Source organism: Saccoglossus kowalevskii, chromosome 17 (genome assembly GCF_978046115.1).
Source record: "Saccoglossus kowalevskii chromosome 17, keSacKowa6.1, whole genome shotgun sequence".
In the NCBI taxonomy this organism is placed as follows: Eukaryota; Metazoa; Hemichordata; class Enteropneusta; family Harrimaniidae; genus Saccoglossus; species Saccoglossus kowalevskii.
The window spans coordinates 20,121,125-20,140,844 of NC_140657.1; the positions used below are offsets into that span (position 1 = coordinate 20,121,125).

General features: G+C 34.1%; 1 protein-coding gene across 1 annotated transcript in view; it reads right to left on the reverse strand.

Moving 5' to 3' along the window:
* Positions 1-3,057: 3,057 nt before the first annotated feature.
* LOC102801825 (uncharacterized) overlaps positions 3,058-19,720 on the reverse strand; it is a 34,725-nt gene continuing 18,062 nt past the window's right edge. The window contains exons 4-10 of the mRNA XM_006816422.3: positions 15,513-15,674; positions 12,945-13,762; positions 11,138-11,384; positions 10,597-10,786; positions 8,183-8,298; positions 7,376-7,578; positions 3,058-7,186 (exon numbers count right to left, since the gene is read on the reverse strand). Of these exons, the coding sequence (XP_006816485.1) occupies positions 6,990-7,186; positions 7,376-7,578; positions 8,183-8,298; positions 10,597-10,786; positions 11,138-11,384; positions 12,945-13,762; positions 15,513-15,674 (1,933 nt within the window). The 3' untranslated portion in view covers positions 3,058-6,989. The remainder of the gene's footprint in view (positions 7,187-7,375; positions 7,579-8,182; positions 8,299-10,596; positions 10,787-11,137; positions 11,385-12,944; positions 13,763-15,512; positions 15,675-19,720) is intronic.

The window sequence follows — 19,720 nt, forward strand, 5'->3', positions numbered from 1 at the left end:
CTTTACTCAAGTATACTTCTTTCAAACAGGGTTGAGGGCGTGCTTTGCATTGCAAGCAGGGACGCAGGACGGATCGCAGGACGTAGCCACCGGATTTCATGACAAAGAAATAACCAAATAATAGAATAAATAACAATTCTTTCGATTTGACACTTACCTTTGAATTTATTAACGAAGAACATATAACAATAAAGACGAACACAAACATGTTAAACTCGAAAAAACAGTCCAAGAAATGAAATAAAAAAATCACTTAGTACTTAGTATAAAAGAAAAATCAGGAACTTCACTATTTCGAAGTCGATTGTAGACAGATAGAACTGGAAATAATAAAAAAAAATTATATACAAAACAAAATAAAAAAAAGTTTAAGAAAGAACACCCGTGTGCCGAGGGTACTTGGAGGCATGTGCATGTAGTGTGTTTAACAACTCATGTATGAACAACAACTTTAATAAATATAATATAATTGGTAAAACACTGTATTTTTCTGCATAAAAACGAAAGAATTTCACAATGTTGACGGAGAAAGTCTTTACCGTAGTGTTATACATATACTCAAAGGCGAAATGGACGGATAATATTGCCTATATAAAATCAGTCTGTTTGTGTCCAACACATACACCACTTCTAGATTAAGGTATCCCGAAAGTTACCCAGTAAACACCCCTTTAGACACTTTACGTTCACTACAACAGTGGTCAACACAATTACATTCACAATGATTTATAATAACAACAAATATTAGTTGCTCATTGGTATTCCGTATTGTGACACTTTCGGAAAAGTTCATGTGCGTAATTCTATATCACCCCATGTGACCATGCATTGACCAATAATGACACAGTATTCACATATGATGAGTTGTAATTCATTATATGTTATTTGAAAACCACCAATTACATCCTTGCTTCGATTTTTGTGTGTGCAATATTCAGTTGTCCATAGATCGGATGAGAGTTTAATGTTATTCAGATGCTGAAGCGCTTGACATACAACATGCGGACAGCTTGTACTGAACAAATAGTAGAACACATTTGTCAAATAGCCGCGGACACCCAAAATGTATTCTGAACTCCTTCAAAACGTTTTTTTTTTTTCATCAACAACATATTTTGTGATCTGAAGTTGGTGGAGACTTTGTTGTTTGGATGCCAAGGTACACATAACTTCTTGTTCTCATTACCAGGCAGTTTGTATAAATATTAAGAGCGGATGTTTGAATGCAAAATGAACATGCACAGCACGATGACCACCACCCTTTAATGAATCTTGCTTGCAAATTAACAATCTTATTATTCCACGCAAGTGTCACTGTGTCAGTTTTTGGTTGCCCGTACTGCTTTTGGGGATAATTATATGACCATTTGTTCACCAGTGTTCACTGGGTAAAGAAGACCAACAGCCACCAGGTGTCTAAAATATAAACAAAGGCTCACGTGATTCTAAATAGATGATATGGTAAAGACCCACTAACATTATCTGGGAAGTTTTTACATTAAAGCGGGAAGGTTGTCACCTGCGCATATATTAACATATTTCTACTTTTGTAATTCATTGTAAATTTGTTATTATTGTTGTGAATTTCTTTAGAGGATGTGTAATGTATTATTTCAGTGTATTTTGTAATTTTAAGAAAGCTCTTTTTGTGCTGTGGTCATGTGATATGAAATTTGATTCCGTTTGTAAATTTTGGCCAAGCTTGAAAACCATTTGATGGTTTTTCTGGTAAGTTTAATCTTTGTAATTAAGGTTACTGTAGTTGTTATTTAAAATATTTTCGAAATTTTTATATTTTGTGTTGAACTTTATGCATATCGTCTATGACATTTCTGAATTGTACTTCTACTTTATATTAAATGTCACATCCCTTTCGGATATCATTGCTAAAGTTCTTGATATATATTCTATGCCCATTTTTATGAGTTTTTTGTCAGTCAAACACATTTTTTTTTGATAATTTACTAAAATGTGTGCAATTGCATGTATTTGACATATAGAGCTCGAGCTGTGTGAATGGCGACCTGAAGCTGAGGAGAGCATTGTATTTCACGCAAATTAGAGTTGTTCTAGTCAGGGTGAGCTATTTTGTATATTTCTAAATATTGCATTTCTGAGATTTCTTAGATAAATATACTTTTATTTATCATGCACTATGTTTGCCACCATCATAAATTTCTATTTATCTGACAAATATGTATTTATATCTCCCTGATGCCAAAATGTTAGCTGCAGTTCTGTAGCTGCTGCTTTCGCTTTAGTTCGTCTGTGAGCGTTTTATTATAATCGGTATAGTTTTTTTCCAATTCTTCGTCATGAACGCGAAACCTGACGAAGAACTGAAAAAAAAACCCTACCGATTATAATAAAACACTCACAGACTAACTAAATCGAAAGAAGCAACTATCAATCTGTACATGTGGTCCCTGAGCTAGACAGTCTATTGTATTTATTGCAATAATTAATTGTATAATTATTGCCACTTCATCGAGTCAAATGTATTTATTGATGTGTTTACATATTTTGTCTACACAGGTTTTATTTTATCTTTGATATCTTACCATAGTATGAACTTGGAATAAAAGAATGCAGTAAATAACATACACGAGTGTCTCTCGAAGTGTGTTATCTGCATGTTACATGATGTATTGTAGGGCATGATTTTTTACAATACCGGGGTATATATTTTTTGTTTTTGATTATTATGTATGTCTTATTACTTTAACTATTGCCACATTTGGGCATTCTGAATACCAAAACTTTTTAAAACATGCTAACAAATGAATAATGAATTAAAAAAAATAAAGTAAAAGAAAATGTATAAAAAAAAAAAAAAAATAATGAAAATAGGAAAAAAAGTCCAAACTTGGATCTTATTGTAGATCAGAATGTTGTACAACAGTCTTCATCTGCAATGTTTGCAGACTATTTATGCACAAATTGGATTCAACCTCTCTTCAGCTAACATTGAAAAAGGGTTTCCCCAGACAGCACAAAATTTCAAACTGATGCTTACGCTGAAGCACAGTCAATTAGTGACAAACAAAAACATCACAATATAGTAAGATAAAATGTAATATTTTCCTCCTCACACATTTTTCAAGCCTCTAAGATTTTCAACATACCCTTCTCTCAATAAGAGATTTTCAGTTTAATAATTTGACATAAATAAAAGACACACAATGTTATAGCATTTTTAAAAAGATATGACATCTCAAGAATGTGTATATTTGTACAGTAAAATGTGTAAAACTTAACTGGTATCCTTTAAATAAATACAATTCAGCCTGAAGAATATAAATTTACAAATTCTTATCAAATAGCCCCAAAATGAGTCAACAATGCAGCTGGAAATTATATATATACATACATATTTGATAGTAAAACAGGCAGCCATATTGGATGAGAAGTTTCATGAACTCTGAACTTTGATCTAAGGTCATGTTTCAATCATGATATTTTATCTTTTCAAGGTGAATAAAAGTTTTAAAAGCATATTAGTTGTGAATGTAATGTTGTCCCTGTTTACACAATATTAGTAGTGAGCTGAAAGTGTATGTGGGAGGGAGGTATGATAGTTTATGGAAAAGCGCTCAGTCAGGCTACATCAATGCCACCGGACATCAAGAAACATATTTATTATGTAAACTCACTCCCACCCAACTACTGCTAAAGATTTTGTATTTTTTTATATAAAATATAAGTGGAATATGCTAAATAGTTAATTAATATTCAAATGAAGCTAATTAATATGCAGAATATTCAGATCTTTCAATCATAGACCTTAGAATTATACATGTATTTCTAAAGTTTATGCTCAAACGTGCAACTGCAATCTTTAAGTGATATCATTGCAACATTGTAGTCCAACCACAACCAATAGTCAGGAAATTGATAAAAATATCAGTGGAATGTTGAATTGAATAATTTGTAAATTGTTGGCAGGAGTTAAAAACAAATTTTGAAACAGTAGTTTTTCCCGCCAAAATGTTAGGGGCAACATTTTTATGCATTTTTTGAGGAATTTTTTTTTAATTGTGGACAAAATGGACATATTTTTATATTTATTTTTTTTGAAACAAAATATAGGAATAATTATGCAGGTTTATTTTCAAAAAAAGTGACAAAAAGTTATTTTGGCATTCAAAGCATGGCAGCAATGAAGCATCTAAAATAAGGTTTGTTTATAATTTTCAGACAATGTAAATATATCAAAGTCAATGACGTGAACTAAAACCTTTTTTAATCATTTCAACATCATTTTGTTTTTTTGAATTTCTATAATTTATCATAATTTTCAAAATATGTTATAAATTTATGCAGGTTATTTTGTTCAAAATGACAAAAGTTGACTTGCCAAACTATATTATTAAACCCTTTAAGCGCAATTTTTTTTTCTAGTTTGAATTTGGGTAAAATTGTTCAAATTTTTTGTAATTTTCACTGAATTCAATCTTAATTTTGGACCATACAGACAAAATATGACATCGCTTCTAGTTTTTGATCAAAAAATTTTAAAAATTGTTCGCAACATCTCAAGAGCAGACTATAAATGTAACTATTTGTAGCTACTAGGATCTCTGATGTTGTTTGAGATATGGATTGAAAGGTTTGGGGCAAACTTTATCAACTTGATCGATAAACGACAGCTCAAGCAGCTCTGTCACTGTCACTGATAATGCCTCATAAGGAAACATTCCACAATATTATCACTTTGTAACACTATTCCGATTAATTTTGTACCAATTTTAATAAATTAGAAATTACAGTAAAATTTGGTGTTTGGTGGGAATTTTCTGGCAGTAGATAAGTTCACCTTGTTTAGCTGTACCTGATAGCGAATCACAAGAAGCAGTACATGCATAGTGCTTACTAGTTATCCAATCACAACGAATGTTGCATTGATTGGCAAATGATTTTTCAAGTACGGGTAGTTTATTTTTACAAGACAAACAATATTCATTCAACTGCATTGTGAAGTTGATTGCAAAACTGAAAAAATTCCTTTGAAGAAATTTACAGCTAAATATTAATTTTTATCAATTCCAAATTCATCATGGAACCACTGACCTAAATAGAATAAACTTTATGAAATGAAATAAAATTTTAAAATAAAAACTGGTATCAAATATATATATATACATGGGCAGCAAATATGCATATGGATGGATATATAATGGACATTGCTAAATACACCCTGCATTTAAAAAAAAAAAACTCAATACAATACAGTAAGAAAGCAGCCAGGGAAGTTGTTGGCATGGCAACTAAAGAACCAATCCCTCTAGCCAATGGCATTACAGAATGCAGTGAATGTTCAAAAACACGATTCGTACATAATTTACACTTTGTGAATAAGCAAAGCCAATAGTAAAAACAGTCAAGATGAACACGACCAGCGCTTTGACAAATGTACTTACATGTATATGCATAGCAATTCTAGAAAGTAAGCTTGTGTAACGATTTTTTGAACTGTTTTTCGTTCACTCCGAAACCCTGCGTTATGTGTGAGATTGATCAAAAGGGAACAAACAAAGGTCACAGTGACGTTAAAACATCCCATGGTATTCAACAAATGCAAAATAATGTGTTGTATACTTTTGATGATGGCCAATTTTGATGTGAAGTACTGGTAATGGTAACTCAATGCTGTATTCCCCTTCGGAAAGATCCTTATTTCGACATCGAACTATGAAAAGAGAAATTCAAGCATAAAATAAAGTCCTTTTTGGGTTTTCATCCTGTATCACACTGTCATCTTATAAAATCCTTGGATACCGGTATGAAAAATAGAGAAAAACAAATTAAATCCACATTCACATTTCTTCTAAAAGTAAAGCTACTGATTTGTACAGTGCTGAAGTTATCCTCAGATCCAGATTCCCCTTTGAATCCAGATCCAGATTCCCTTTTGAATCCACAATTGTTATTCTGAAGATAATTTCATTTACATCAAGAATGGAAAGCATTTTGAAACAATTACAAATAAATACGCAGACATAAATAAAGTTGCAGACAAAAAATCCATATGTACAGTAAAATAGAGAATAAGTTAAAAGAAAATGATAAAAATATTTTAGATTTAACACCACCTTAAAGCGATTATTACTTACTGTGCTCAGAATGAAATGGGTCACAAAAAAATGTTGAGATTCAGATATTTTCTAAAAGTAAAGCATGCTACTAAAACAACTTATAACATCATTAGAAACTTTTAGGTTTAGATGAATACAGTAGTGGATACGTAACACCAATGTTTCTCTTAGAGGTTACCTATTGACCAATTTCGCTAGTGAGCCCTAACGTACACCGTTAACCCTTTCACCACCGGGTTCCTCTTTCCATCACAAATTCACAAAATAGTACCATTTATAGTCTGCAATTTCCTTTAGAAGATTGGGAGAATTGACTCAAATTTTGTGTATTGGTTTCAAAATTAGGATTCATTTCCAAAAAGATAGAACAATACAAAGTGCTGAAAAAATTTGGGCGAGAAAGTCAAGAACGTACTGTGTAATTCACAGGTAATTCGCGTGACTGGAAGTGTTACAAAACAGTGTCTTCAATAAACAGAATAGTAAAAAATGACAGTAACGAAATTGGCCGTCAGGTAATCCTTTAGACATTCTCAGCGTTCAGATGGTTATTATTGTAGCATGCTAAGGTACCATTGGAGAATGTTTGAATCACAGATCAATTTACATATTTTACCCCTGTTAACTGCTACCTTAACTTCTACATTACAGTATTATCTCTTTTTGTAGTGCACATACATGACATGTGTACATGGGTACCCTTAACGAAAGTCATAAAAACACTTCGTAGATGTTTTACCAAAGTTCTGAGTTGAACAGCCCACGCATATTCCAATAGATAATTCCACCACATTTTGTTCCACTAATAAAACCTGCATTGTGGAAATGAAATATGTACTTGATTTAATAAACAAACAAACTATGGCTCAGTTTGCAGTGGAGATGAGGTTACAATCACCAGTCCTTTCTCGAAAGCAACGGCATGATTTTGAGGACAAGTCTATCCCGATCAGCCATCGCATCATACACATCATCAAGCGTCTTCTTCACAAGAGAAGTACCGTTGATTTCTAGAATTTCGTCTCCAATTCCCATTAATCCAGCAAACATTTTTTCAGGATATCCATCACTCATTCGAGATATGAAAATACCTTAAGAAATAAGAAACACAGACATTGGTCAAGAAATTAACACCTATCAGACACTAGAGGGCAGCGTATCAGTAGTATCGAGATATGAGCATCACAAATTAGCAGACCGAATTTATCAGGATATACCTTTACTCTATAATAGCAAACACTACAATAACTTTCGCTGAATATTAACCAATAATAACTTACCTCGACCAAATTTTTCATTTCCCCTTGCAATATAGAACCCAAACGGGCCACTTGGCGGTTTGACTAACTCAATAATCAGAGTTCCGTCCACGTTACTTTTCAAAATCCTCCCAACTTTTCGTAGATGATTTGGTGATGTCACTGATGATGTTGTACTCTTTCTAGATGATATTGACCTGTCACTACGTGCACTCCCCGGTCTTCTGAAATAGATACACAACTATAGTTGTAAATCAACACCGCGAAAAAGACAAAGGCAGACACACAGACAGACAAACTATTGATGATAGGACAGACAAACAGCAATTGCGCAATAACAGAGGGACGGGATGGGAAATGCTTGTGATGAATATAAAGTGCCAAACTACCCTCTAGGTCAAAGGTTACATCTAACGACCAATCAGATTATAATCACAGAATGATGCAAGGGCTATTCGTGCTCAATCAAGAAATTTAGACTTCAAGAAATGCATGAACGAGCGTATTAACTTCTCATTTTTGAGGTTACAACTGACCAGCCTAGGTCACAATTTTGTTTTATTTATTTTACCATGTTGCAAAAATGTCTGAAATAATACATATTTCAAACATCAAAACTATGGGGCATCTTGTTATAATTAAAATTGATAGTGTTTTACTAACTGTGATCACTAATTATAGAATATGTCTAAATGCAGCATCTCCCTCGTTAGCTGAGTTACCTTCTCAGGAAGGGATAGACAGACACAAACACAGATAAATAATGCTATACAGGTAAATCAATGCTAAAGAATAAGACATGGACAGATGGACAGACAAACAACTTACTGCTGCATCTTTTTCTCTTGTTTCATTCGTTCATTTTGATAAAAACTGTCATAATCACTTTCTTTCCGTCTACCAATACGACTTGTCAGCGATCTCAGAGATGGAGACTTTTTCATCTGAAAAAATTATGACAAATTTATTGAAAATATGATACATATTTTGCATGCAAATTGTTTTAACATATTTCAGAGTCGTGTGGTACAAGTCATCCAATGTGTTGGAATGTACACAATTGACCTTTGACCTATATGTTTTCTTAAAACTTATGACTACAAAGCGCTGTATTTGAACCGATTCCACAATGGCATATAGTGATTCAATTTCAAGTTAAAACTATAATTGCAAATGCCACAACATAGGCATATTCTGGGCCAATGGAATGTAAATGCATGTTTGGGCCAATAGAATACATTATGCATATTCTAAGCCAATGGAATACATATGCATGTTTGGGGCCAATGGAGTGTATATGCATATTCTGGGCAAATGAAATGTACATGAATGTTTTGGGCCGAATAGAAAACATATGCATATTTTGGGCCGATTAAAAATATATATATGCATCATTGGAGCCAATAGAATACATATATGAATATTCTGGGCTTAACAGAATGTATATGTATGTTTGGGACCAATAGAATACATTATGCATATTCTGGGCCAATGAAATACATATGCATGTTTGGGGCTACATCATTAGAATGTACATAAATGTTTGGGAGATAACATAATATATACATGTATGCAAATGGGGCAAATGAATGTACCGTATTACCCCGGGCACGCGCCCCTCCCTGGGCAAGCGCCCACCCCCCTGTTTTCACAAAAGTTACATGTTGGGGACATCCTCGGTTAAACGCCCAGGGTGATTTTTAGCCAAGAATTAGGTCAACAATAAAGTTGTATTTGTCAAAAACGAACGCGTTTGATTTATTTAAACAGTGTGTTTGTTACGGTAGTTCTCTTTTTGGAGTGTGTGGTGGCCCTGAAAAGGGCCGTTTTGTTTGTGTTTTTACGTAAAAACTCATTGGAAGAGCATCGCCAGGCGATGGACGCGAGGCTCTTTGGCAACGACCAAAAACGTATCCGTGTCCAGCCATTGGTTGGCCACGTAGAGGTCAAAATACGCGTTCTATTTTTACGCGTTAAGTTTGGCTCTTCCGTTTCACCCCCTCCGGAATGTTCTACTTTCGCAGCCTAATCGCAGGTTTTTCAAAAAACGTCGAAAAAACACAAGAATTAGTGGAAATGTTTCTATTTGGGGCGGATTATTGATAGAGGATAATGTCTTTATTACAAAAATGCTGAAAAACCGTGAGTTTTTGCCTTAGTTATTTTTTTATCGGCGAAAAACTGCGAACTCGGCAAATTTGGTTGCACAACTTCCCTCTATTATATACACCCAGCGACACCGATGCCAGCTGACTGTGAACGGGAGCTAGCACTTTTGAGACATTGCTACTTTCTTTCCATCCCTCATCACAGCTATGGCATTACGGTCATGTGGATTATTTTTCTGTCGTTGGAGAAAAACACATTTTGCCGACCTCAAGTCCATTACGATAACCATAATGAGGCATGCCGACGATGGGAACTTGTTGCATCATAATTTTGTCTTGTGTGTGTGTGGGTGCGTGAATAAATCATGTTAATGAGGTCGACCAGAGTTTATTTTCAGTCTGTTTTTTATGTATCGCCATTTGGATATGTTTATGTATTCACAATAGTTTGTAAACATTTCACATCAGTAATAAAAGGTTTATTTGTTTCATAACCCTGTCTGCTATTCTTCAGTAATTACGATGCGATGTATCAATACGTGCGTGAACAAAATTATGCTAACTAGGTCATCGCCTTCTTGGATTACAAGCGGTAGTTTTTTCTCGGCCGTTTCGACTTGCACTGATCACGGTTACTAAAAATGTAACCGTGCATTGATAACAATATTTACCATAGTTTGTAGTCAATTTCAGTGAGTAATACAACTTCATTCGCTGACATAAAACAAGTTTTATTCTTGAAATTCGACCCTGTGTCTTAGTGTTCCCACAGATCTTGACCGAGTGCTCACGTTTATTGAAACCTCGCATAAATCAAGAAATAAGTACGTGTACAAAGTGTACGAAAGCATTCCTTTATTTGACCTTATCATACGATCACAAAAACAACTTTTTAAAATCTTTTTTGGGGTGGTCCTCGGGTAAGCGCCCACCCCCAATTTTCCCCGATTTTGTACGTTCAGGCCCCTGGGCGCGTGCCCGGGGTAATACGGTATATGCATTTTGGGGGCACGAGAACACATGCGCATATTCTGTGCAAATGTAACAAATAAGCAAGTTCAGGGACAATGAAATAGGCACAGTATCACATACAAGAGTGCCCTGGACAATAAATAGCAGATTATTAAATCTCACCTTAGGTGTGTCATAAATCTGGTCTGACCTATGACCCTTATTATCCAGTCGGTCCAAACTAACTGCGCGTCTCAAAGAATGGAAACGTTTTTTGGCAGCTTTTCCAAAACTCTGAATTTTGTCTGAAACTGATGACCTTGAGTTGAGCGAAGTCCTCGACCCAGTCATGTCAGAATACATTTCTAGATCACTGGAGAAAAAACAAACAACAAACAATGTTTCAGCATGATTAGTAGTGTGCTTGATTGCATTTTATTGAACTACTGTAGAATACTTTATTTTCGCTTGGAATTTATTTTCGCTACTTTCGCTAAAAATGAAAGTAAAATCCAGCGAATACATGTTTTTTCCTATATTTCACATTTAACTCATCAACAATCAGTGAAAATAAATTCCATACAAATTAATTAATTCCAGCTAAAATAAAGTATTGTATAGTATGATTGGTTATAAAATCATTGTAATTTTGAAGGCATCGTCCTCATTTAAATAAATTTACGTGTTATGAAAAACGTTTTATTAAAAGAATCATCAAACTCACCTAACATAACCTCGCATCGGCAGTGTTGGTGCGTCAGATTCCAATGGTACGATACTTTCATCATGCTCACTAATACAAGGGTTGCTATTCAAGGACCCCGAGTCCTGGCTGTTTCTCGGTGAATAGGTTGCCATGCCACCAAACTCCGGAGGCGGTGGTGGGGTTGGAGTTGCTCTCTTCTGTGACCTCTGAACTTGTGCATATCTTGGGTCATTTGATGATGGAGGAGAGTATTGCTTTTGGGAATCTACAATAGAAATCAATGTATGGATAACTGAAATCATAGTATAAATTAGTGTTAGTTAAGGTGCCATGAAGACCACCTAACTTTGTATATTTTCAAAGTAAATTTGTCTATAATAATTTCTCTTTGTCAATTTCGAGTCGTGAGAAAATGTGATTAACCAATCACAGCTGGTATATGTGATGGTAATGATGAAATATTGGAGAGATATTTGAAATACTTCAAGCAATGAAATATTTCCCAAAAATTTTGATGCTAACTACAGGTAGGCAGAAATCTAGTCGGGTAAATATTCCTTTCTTAGTTAGATTCTTAGTTACCTGAACGTATCAGGAAAAGATAATTATGATTATGGTTTCAGTGGTGATAACAAACTTATTATACCAATCATATAAATCAAAAGCAATTCTGCTAGATCATTGTGCAACCCTGCCACTAGAGGGCGCCTTAATAATCACTGTCAATAACCTGAGAGACAAATTTCAACTTATTTCAGTACTCCATTCAAATGTAGCGCGCCCTCATTACTTGGGTGTTCAAATTGTTCTAAACTAATTTTGAGGCTCAAAACTATACACATTTATGAATAATTTTGCTCTTATCAGTAGTCCTGTGCATATGTAATTCAACATCTATTACACTACTATTTTATAGTTACAAAAATTACGCATATAGAAAACTGATATGATGTTGCAATACTTGTATGACTTGATGAATTGAAGGAGTTGGCTGTTATTCTGCAAACTAAATCACAGTGATGTGCATCAACTTTCACTCACGATTACTCCTTCTACTAAGTTTGAAGCAAATCAAACACACCTGGTTCTGAACATGTTAAAATATCTGATTTCAGCGTTGTTTAACTAATACATTGTCAGTAGTTGACCATTTTTGATCGGATGACAAAATTGTTATATGTGTGTATGTATGCTGTGATGTACATGCCAAAGCATGTATGAGATATATGTCTGGATTAGAGTTTGTGTGAAACAAAATGACCACTAGTCGGCCATCTTGAGCAATAAATTTACAAATTTAAATGACTTGTATTAACCAACTCCCCATAATAGTTAATCTTTACTCAAAGTTTGAAGAAATGGAAATACATATGCCCAAGATCTGGTGCAGGACATAAAAAAATACATAATTTTGATGTTTTTTTTTCACAACGAAAATGGCCGCCATTCGGCCATCTTTGACACAATCATGAAATCATCACACATGCACAGGTATCGGCCAAGATGTTAAGTATATGCAAGATCTGTAGGAAATTGATCAAAGATATAGCACGGGACACGCATGGATGTGTGTGTGTTGATAGAAACTTTGAGAAAACTTTTGAAGGCATTGAATGTGTTCTGTCAACAATTCTGCTTACAATTCAGAATTGGAATAAAGATTTTGATTTGAGAAAACAGGAAATTTAATGCATAAAGTCTTACAATGGAGCATTCTGATTGGTCACGAAGAACGAGGTGTATTTTCACTTTGGTTTAACTGCAGTAGTCTCAAAGATCTCAAATATAATAACAATTCTAAAATTGTATTCACATTACTACTCACCTGTGGATCTTCTTGGCCTTGAAGCACCTTTTCCTATTGGTGGTTTTCCTGTCACATGACTTCTAACTGTTCTACTTTTAGATTCTTCCAGTGCTCGGTCCAAATGAGGGTTAGAATACCCTACTTCAGTGTAGATATTTTCTGGAGATCTATTGGAATTACGACTGTGAGTCCGAGATGGTAATTCCTCATATGGATTCTCTTGAATTAATCCTGATACCCTGGAATGACTTATCCCATTATAATCTCCATCCGAAAATATTTCTCCATTAGTTTCCTTGTATAAATTGTCCACATTCTTTTTCCGACTGGCACTTTTCCGCCTTTGATGATCCTGGTAGTATAGTTCCATGTCAGCATAAGGATTTGAAAATGATGTCATGTTTGTTCGGGAACCTGACCCTGTAGTCCTTTGAGACTCCCCAGGCTGCTCAAAAACATCATCATCAAAATAATCAGCCTCCTTAGGTTTAGATGTTTTACGCCTGGGCTTCGGTTTAGGCCCGTTCTCGTCTTCGAAACGCACAGACCGACAAGAGCCACTTTTATCTGAACATTTGCTCGGACTTCTGGATAATCCATTTCGATTTGAATCTTTATCTGGTATAATATCATGAGACTGATTTCGGTTCTCATTTCTATTTTTCCTCTCCTGGCTCTTGTGGTTGCTATGATGGTGGTTGTCATGGTGATTGTCTAGGTCATTCCTGATTGGAGTGTCATGTAAAACTTCATGCTGTATTACGCCATAGTCATTTGGCAAGGCGCCTGTTGATTCAGCTCGTTTGGGTCTCGCTCCCTGATGAGAGTACGCATCTCTATTCAGGAAAAATAATCGCAGGGAAACAAAAGAATTAAAATCAAGCAGAGAATGAATTGTTATGACATGTATTTAACACATATAATTACAGGAAACTGGTGAGGTGACCTGCAGAGTCAGATAAGAAAAATGACTGAATCATAACCTGAACTATACACATCGTTATAGTTGAATTGACTTTTTATAATGAGCAGTAAAATGACGTTCAATTTTACGCAGTATTCACGTAATGTGATATAATATCCCATAATAGATGTAATAAAGCAGTGTAATCATTTTATATATCTCCATTCCTTGTAAACAAATTCCTGCAATCTGATTGGTCCATGCAAGCAGATTGAACTTCAGACATCATGGCTGACTACATGTATGTCAAAATACACCACTACCTCAATATGTTGGTGGTTTATCAAAATATTTTTTTTTTAATTATTTTGTAGAATTATATTAATTCTGTTATTTCTGGTAGTTTCAGATATCAGGTAAAATTTGGCTAGTGGCAATTATTCATGGACTGTGGAATTGTAATTATATACCAATGTATTCTGAAAATCGAAGATATAGTGTTGGCTCAAAAACAACTATGTTTCTTAATCCCAAAAGGGTAAGATAGCGGTAATCGGTGTTCAACTGTTAATGACCGTCCATATTTTATGCAAATGAGATAGGATGCTCTATATCTTTAATACGCAATCCAAATTACAATCACTATATTATACAATCACTAAATATTATATATCCAGGCAATGTATCAGGTTATAAAATACCACAATTAAGTTTCAAAATTGTTGGTATGTACACATATTGACTTAGGCAGACCTAGATTTCTCTCTCTGTCATTGGCTGAATCACAGATTAATGCCTACAGTTCAAAATATTCATTTTGACTGACCGGAGTCTATGGTTGGTAATTGATCATAGTGAATTTTTAGGTTGTGAAAATTTTTTAATTAATGCTTTGAACAACATTTTTCTTCGAAAAAATTGTGGTTCAATATTCTTCACATTTTCCCCATAATCCAGAAATATTGCTAGGTTATTCATTACAAAGGTTTTTTTTTTAGTGGCCTAAATTTAACTCTCCGTCAGATCTTGAGTACAACAATAATCGAGGTGAGTGTTTCACAGTTATTTGCATACTCATAAATTTGAAAACTGTTTTATGTCACAAACCAATTTATTGCATGTATCTATAGAGTTGTTATTGTCCTGTTTTTCAAGCGGATAATACAGATATTATTAGGAATAGAAATGCATTTATTTAAACATTTAGTTTAATTTTTTGACACCATAATTATTTTACCAAAAAATTTGTGAAACATTTTTCATTTTGATGAATTTTTCTATCATCTTTTTGTTAATTTTGAATCAAATAGATGTAACTTTTAATTGTTTATAGGTTTTGATCAAAAATTTAGAAAAAATATGAAAAAAGTTATGCAGATATATATTGTGAATGGTGACAAGTTGAATTTCAAAGAGTTAAATATATTCAATACATAGTTCAAAATAAGAACCTCCATGTATTCCCGTTGCCACTTGTACGAATGGTTGCTATGCAGAGAATGCTTGTTCAAAGCACTTTTTGAACCAAATGTCAGACTTTCAATCCCACAAATACCTGAATTAGAGTGACACCAAATTTTGATTGCTACGATTGTACAAAATAGTAGATTTTATCATTTATATAAGCAGACCAGTTTTTTTTCAAGTTCAACAGGTTGAGAGTGAATTCTTCCTAAACATACCTATCTTCCCTATATGCTTGGATGGTATGGTCTGCTTTGAGAGGTCCATTATGTCGGGTTGTTCCATGGCCATTTTGCAATCCTGCGCCTTGGAGACTTTCTCTTTTTTTCTGTAAAATTTTTAGTGCTTCTTGTCTTGATCCATTTGGCGTGTGTCCAGACCTGACAAGAGAAAAACAGAAAAGTATAGTTAGGACGACAACAAAATATCAATGTTCACCACACAGTCAGACAAAAATGTTTTCTTCAGGTCCTTGTCAGAATTTTAGGAAAAATTGAATAAAAGTTTAATCAAAGACACTAAACACTTTTTCCAGTGTCTTTGGTTTAATTATAATGACACTTAACATACATGCTTCGATTTCAGACAATAAATTTTGAAGAAATTTTTTTCTTTCCTAAAAATTTACAGGCTTTTAATCGACCGACAACCCGCTCAAGAAAAGTGACCAGTACATGAATTGATAGAATTTGTCCTGCCAAAAATTTACAGAATTGTTCACATTATAAAATTATAAAATGTAGCTGATCTTTAATAATATATATACTGGTAAAAAAAGTTGACATGGGAGAACAATATGATTTCTAGTGCCTTCATCACTGTTGGTAGTACAAGGTCAATGTCAATTTCAGTGAACTAATAATTTGAAGGGGCTTACCAAATTTTACGAAAGTTATTTAAAGTATTTATGAAATTATCAGTATTTTCGCAGAATGTGTCTTTCACTATTTATTATACGTCTTGTTTACAATTTGGTGCTCACTACGAAGCCATTCTTTTTAGCTTTAATTCAACGGAAATTGTTATAGGCTGAAGTTTGAATGATTATTTTTCACATTTTATTACTAAAAATAAATTATATAGTTACTCAACATCTCAATGCATTGGATCATAAATTACCATAGCAACACATTGTTATTTTGTATATTATTGCGAAATACATAATAGTTGTGTTCTCACTGGAAAACTCAATCCGGATCGAAACAGAGTTAATCTTCGATGTTTGTATAGGGATTAATAACAATGCGTTCATACCAGGACCCAGTCGGCATAAGCCGAAATCACAACGAAAAATCCGTCTATTTGCCGTGCGCTCACGTCAATATATCACTGAAGGAAGAAATCGATTAGAGCGTTAGCTGAATGCCATTTTTTGAGTTTGAATGAAAGGAGCTATGCAAACCTCTCTCTGGTTCGCCACTGGGATGGTTTCGGTACCACTAAAATGCGTTCCAACACACAAAAGTGGGTTCTCAGACAGATTTCGGCACATGCCAAGGTTTACATGTAGCTCCATCTCGATCCGGATCGAGTTTGCCAGTGAGAACGCAGCTTTTGTTGTCATGGCGTTAATTTTCTATAGCCATAAACATTAGTATATAATATATAATGTTGTATAATGCATGAAACAGACAACACTCAGAGAACATTGATAAACGAGATGATAAGGACGATAATGATAATCAATCAAATGTACATCATAGGGACTATGACATCTGTAACTTAACATTAATGTTTTCAGTCTGAATCAAATGTCATGATTACATAATGTAGTTTATAATTAGCGTTATTGTGCGTTTAAGGTTATGCGGTATAGTTGTTGTGAAGTGCATTCAAATTTTGTGTAATTGGATATGCTGTATAGCCTAGGACCCTCATAAAATACACAGAGCAATAACCACTGTCTTTACACACACAATGTATTCTCTAAATTCAAGTTCAATAGAATACTGTTATCTGCCATCGATATCGTGTGACTATGTCATATACCATCACATAAAGTTCGTTAGACCGTGAACTTTATAATAAACACTCCAAACAATTAAAACACTTGTACACAAAGACAAATGGGTGTAAACATAAAATAGAAAAAAATACCGAACAATTGGTAGACTTAGAAGCTACACTAGCCGACTGCTGTATTTGGGTAAACAAATTATCTTGACAACACCCAAACTTTCTGATGACATTTAAAGAAGTTTCTTTGTTCTTACAGGTAAAAAAATCCCACTCTGTAAAGTTGTTGACTTCTACTTCTGTTCTCGTCCCTCCACGACATAAAATAATCCTTTTCAAATCGGTTCATAGGAGAAATTCGGCCATAGCTGTATCTGTGACATTCCCGATTTTTTTCAAGTAGTCGATCGATCGTCCATGCATATCAAGTACATGTATAGGCCTTCACCCACAATTTGCATTTTACAATGACTTAGGGACGAATCGTTTACTTCTTGAGGTTCAATATGTTTACATATGATGGTACAGTTTCAGGGACAAACCAATCGTGATTGTGTGTTAAGTGTGAGTGTACAGGGGGCGTTTCTTGTTACCAGTATTTCATAATTAGTAAATATGGACCTTAACACTGGTAAGATTTAATCGAGTCTGTTTGTTCATCCAATGACGCCAAAATATGAGCAATAACAATGCACAATGGCGTAACAAAATTGTAGCGTCTTCTCTTAAACATGTTAACACTAATGCAGAATAGACAACGAAAATAGCCATTTTATTAACCGCCTACTTGGAGAAATGTTGAGTGACTCAATTGTGAAGGCGGTATTGTTCACCAACAAATTAATTCAGAAGTCAAGACAAAGCAAAACAATCTAAACCAGAGATTCTGTTGATGCGGAATAAGTTGTATTGTTCAAGAATATTTGGAATTGCTGAATACTGACCTTACCAAGGCTTCTGTACAGCGATTGTCACAGGATATAATAGTTCCTCAGTGACGTTTTTGGAGTAAATAGGTCAGACATGTGAAAGCACACGTTGAGTGAACATTTTTTACTCACTCAGGAGATTGTGTATCAAAACAAACTTCCACATGTTTGAATCAAGTTTTTTAAAGACACTTATTAACGTTGCCTCCATTTTAATTTAAAATGATACATCTTTTTTTTTTTCCCCTTTTAAAATTTAGGCTGCAGATGACATAGCACTGAAAACCTCTTGTTTTTTTTTACTGACAATTTTTAGGCTTTTCATCCAGTGTATGAACTATTTTTTATCAAACTTAATTAACATCCTTGTTTAATGCAGATTTATATTTAGCGGTGGATTAATAATTCAGAAAATCCAACCAAGAACTTACCAATATGTCATCTGTCACTGTATAGAAAAAATCAAAGCTGGGGCATTCTGGTAGTGTATTTATACAAACAAAGTTGTATGGTGATCTGCCTTGGCCGAGATATGTAAGTAAAACGAACAATGTAACTAGGATAATAAGAGTAATTACCTTCAAAAAGGGGCAATCACATTCATAATTTTTATAGTGATGCTATATTTTACAACAATTTTGCTCATTACGAGAACAATTTTGTTAATCCAAATATCAGTGATTATTTCTTATAACAATTACCGGTAAATGTAATAATTCATTTTTTTAATTTTTTGAACCATATTCCAGCTGTTTCATAATATTGCTTTTTCTTTTGTATACATGTAATCCAACACTTGGATTGAACCATTACGTCAATAGGGGTGGAAGCCTAAATGAGAGGAGAGGGAGGATTGTCAGAAATATGATTTGCTGGTGAAACCAACATAGGGTCAGAGCATAGACCCTCCAGTCTACTGGAGGGTCTATGGTCAGAGCAATGCATAAATTATAACCTTTTACTTCCACCATTGTCCACAAAATTATTACATCCTGTTAAAAATCTGTTTACATGTACCGGTACATTAAAAAATGATCAAATTTCAATTTTCAATCATAACGAGTCATAATTGTTGAAAGTGAATGTTGAATAAGGAATAATAAACTTGATTATAAGTTTGATGTAGGGACTGAAAAGAGGAGGATGAAGTGAAATCATGCGGAAAAAATACATGATTCGCCACACAATTTTGAGTGCGAGAAATAGTTATTGGTCATCTCAGGTTGAGTATTTGTAAGGTGCATACTTTGAGTTTTAGCCATCATGAAAACAATCCAGTCTGGTAACTTCACAATTACCATTATTTTAAGCTTTCAATGGTATCCATGGTGATCTATAATGCTAATGGTCATGGTAAGTTTGATTTTTACATGTGTGGGAGTCACAGAGATCACCTACCATCATACACAATTATGAAAGTTGCTTGCCCTTATGTTTATTTACCCTTGATACAATATAAAGCATTTGAAGTTGGGCAAAAAGTTTGGTCAATAGAAGAAGAATGGTATATTATTCAAAAACTTAGCAATAAGTTCAATAAC